This window comes from Pygoscelis adeliae, unplaced genomic scaffold, assembly GCF_000699105.1.
Source record: "Pygoscelis adeliae isolate BGI_AS28 unplaced genomic scaffold, ASM69910v1 Scaffold977, whole genome shotgun sequence".
NCBI lineage: Eukaryota > Metazoa > Chordata > Aves > Sphenisciformes > Spheniscidae > Pygoscelis > Pygoscelis adeliae.
Genome location: NW_008825130.1, coordinates 173083 through 174601, shown reverse-complemented (window position 1 = coordinate 174601; position 1519 = coordinate 173083). Strand labels below are relative to the sequence as shown.

The 1519-nt window shown below is 63.1% G+C and overlaps 1 protein-coding gene across 1 annotated transcript in view; it reads right to left on the bottom strand.

The window, feature by feature from the left end:
* Window positions 1–1519, bottom strand: part of LOC103920532 (signal transducer and activator of transcription 5B-like) — a 2841-nt gene extending 1322 nt beyond the window's left edge. The window contains exons 1-6 of the mRNA XM_009328280.1: window positions 1508–1519; window positions 1302–1424; window positions 1028–1120; window positions 680–886; window positions 132–226; window positions 3–61 (exon numbers count right to left, since the gene is read on the bottom strand). Coding sequence (XP_009326555.1) covers window positions 3–61; window positions 132–226; window positions 680–886; window positions 1028–1120; window positions 1302–1424; window positions 1508–1519 — 589 coding nt within the window. The remainder of the gene's footprint in view (window positions 1–2; window positions 62–131; window positions 227–679; window positions 887–1027; window positions 1121–1301; window positions 1425–1507) is intronic.

The window sequence follows — 1519 nt, the reverse complement described above, 5'->3', positions numbered from 1 at the left end:
GTCAGGCTTGTTGATGAGCAGGTCGTGTGCCTGCTGCTTGTTGACGAAGCCCAGGATGGCCCTAGGCAGAGTGGGGGTGTCAGGGCTGGGCGGGCAGGGGGCAGGGCAGCACGGGGTAGGGCGGCTCTTACCCGTCGTTCCAGTGCGGCTTCAGATGCTTCTTCAGCACCTCCATGACCCCGTCAAACCACTGCCAGAAGGTGTAATTCCTCCCGGGCAGGTTTTCCTGTTGAAATCCCCAGAAAATGAGCACTCCTGGCTCCAGCCTCATAGCTGCTGTTAAACAGCACAAACGTTTGGTGCAGCAGCGGAGACTTAGGGACCTGGACCACAGGACAACCTCCAGCGCTGCCAAACCAGGCGCAAGTCAGTCCAGCCAGGCAGCACAGCCCCAGGGGAGCGCCAGCAATGCCTCCCCGAGGATGTAGACCCCATCTGCGGGCGCTACAGCACCCCGTATCCCTCCAAGTGAGGAAGGCGACACCTCCCGCCCCACTGCAGCCAACAACTGTCTCATTTTTGCACCACTCCAGCAAGAAACGGCTCCTTGGGAGGGACACGCCCCATCTAGCCCCCCTGGCACGAGCACTGGTACTGCAGGCATAGCAAAGCCTGTCCCAGAGCACGGTGGGACCCCGGGGCTCCACGGCTCTCCCGGCACAGAGCCCAGCCCGCTCACCCGATTGAACTGGGACCAGGACACCGTGGTGCTGCTGTAGTCCTCCAGGTGGGAGCTGGTGCTGTTGAAGAGCTTCTGCGCCAGGAACACCAAGTTCTCCTTGGTCAGCCCACGGCTGCTCTGCACCTCTGCCTTGAAAATCATGTTGAGCGCCTCACAGAGCTGCGGCCACTGCACCTTGTCGGGCACGGCGAAGGGCACGCGGCCCTGAGGGGGCACAGAGCAGGGTCAGTACCAAGCTCTGCCTGCCACCTCCTGCCACATCCCCACCAGGAGACTGAGCCCTACTCTCGCAGCCCCCTGGGGCGGATGGGGCCTGTCCTGCCCCGCCATGGCGCTGGCACTCACAGGCTCGGCAAAGGCGTTGTCCCAGAGCACGGTGGCCGTGGCGTTGTTGTCCTGGCTCCCTTGTACAATCACCACCACAGGCAGGGACAGCGTCTGCCAGGAGGAAGGAGACCAGGATGGGCTGTGGGGCACTGCGGGATCATTGCCCATGAGCAGCCCTGGGCCACCCCAGCCTGCACGGGCACCTCGTGGCCCCAGCCCAACCCCACACCCATAGGTACGGTGCCCACGGCTTGCCCGGGCCCTGCAGAGGTGACGAGGCTGGTGGCTTTACCTTCACCTGGAAGACCAGCTCGTTGCCACCAACACTGAACTGTGACTCAAAGAGGATGGTGAACTTCTCCTCTGTCACCGACTCAGCCCCGCGGCGGTCTGAGCGCTTGATCCGCTTCAGGGACTGCAGGGACACAAGGGGTAAGCATGGGGGGACAGATGGGGACACAGGGGGACACCAGGGTGAACACAGAGAGGATGCAACACAGGTGGGGACAT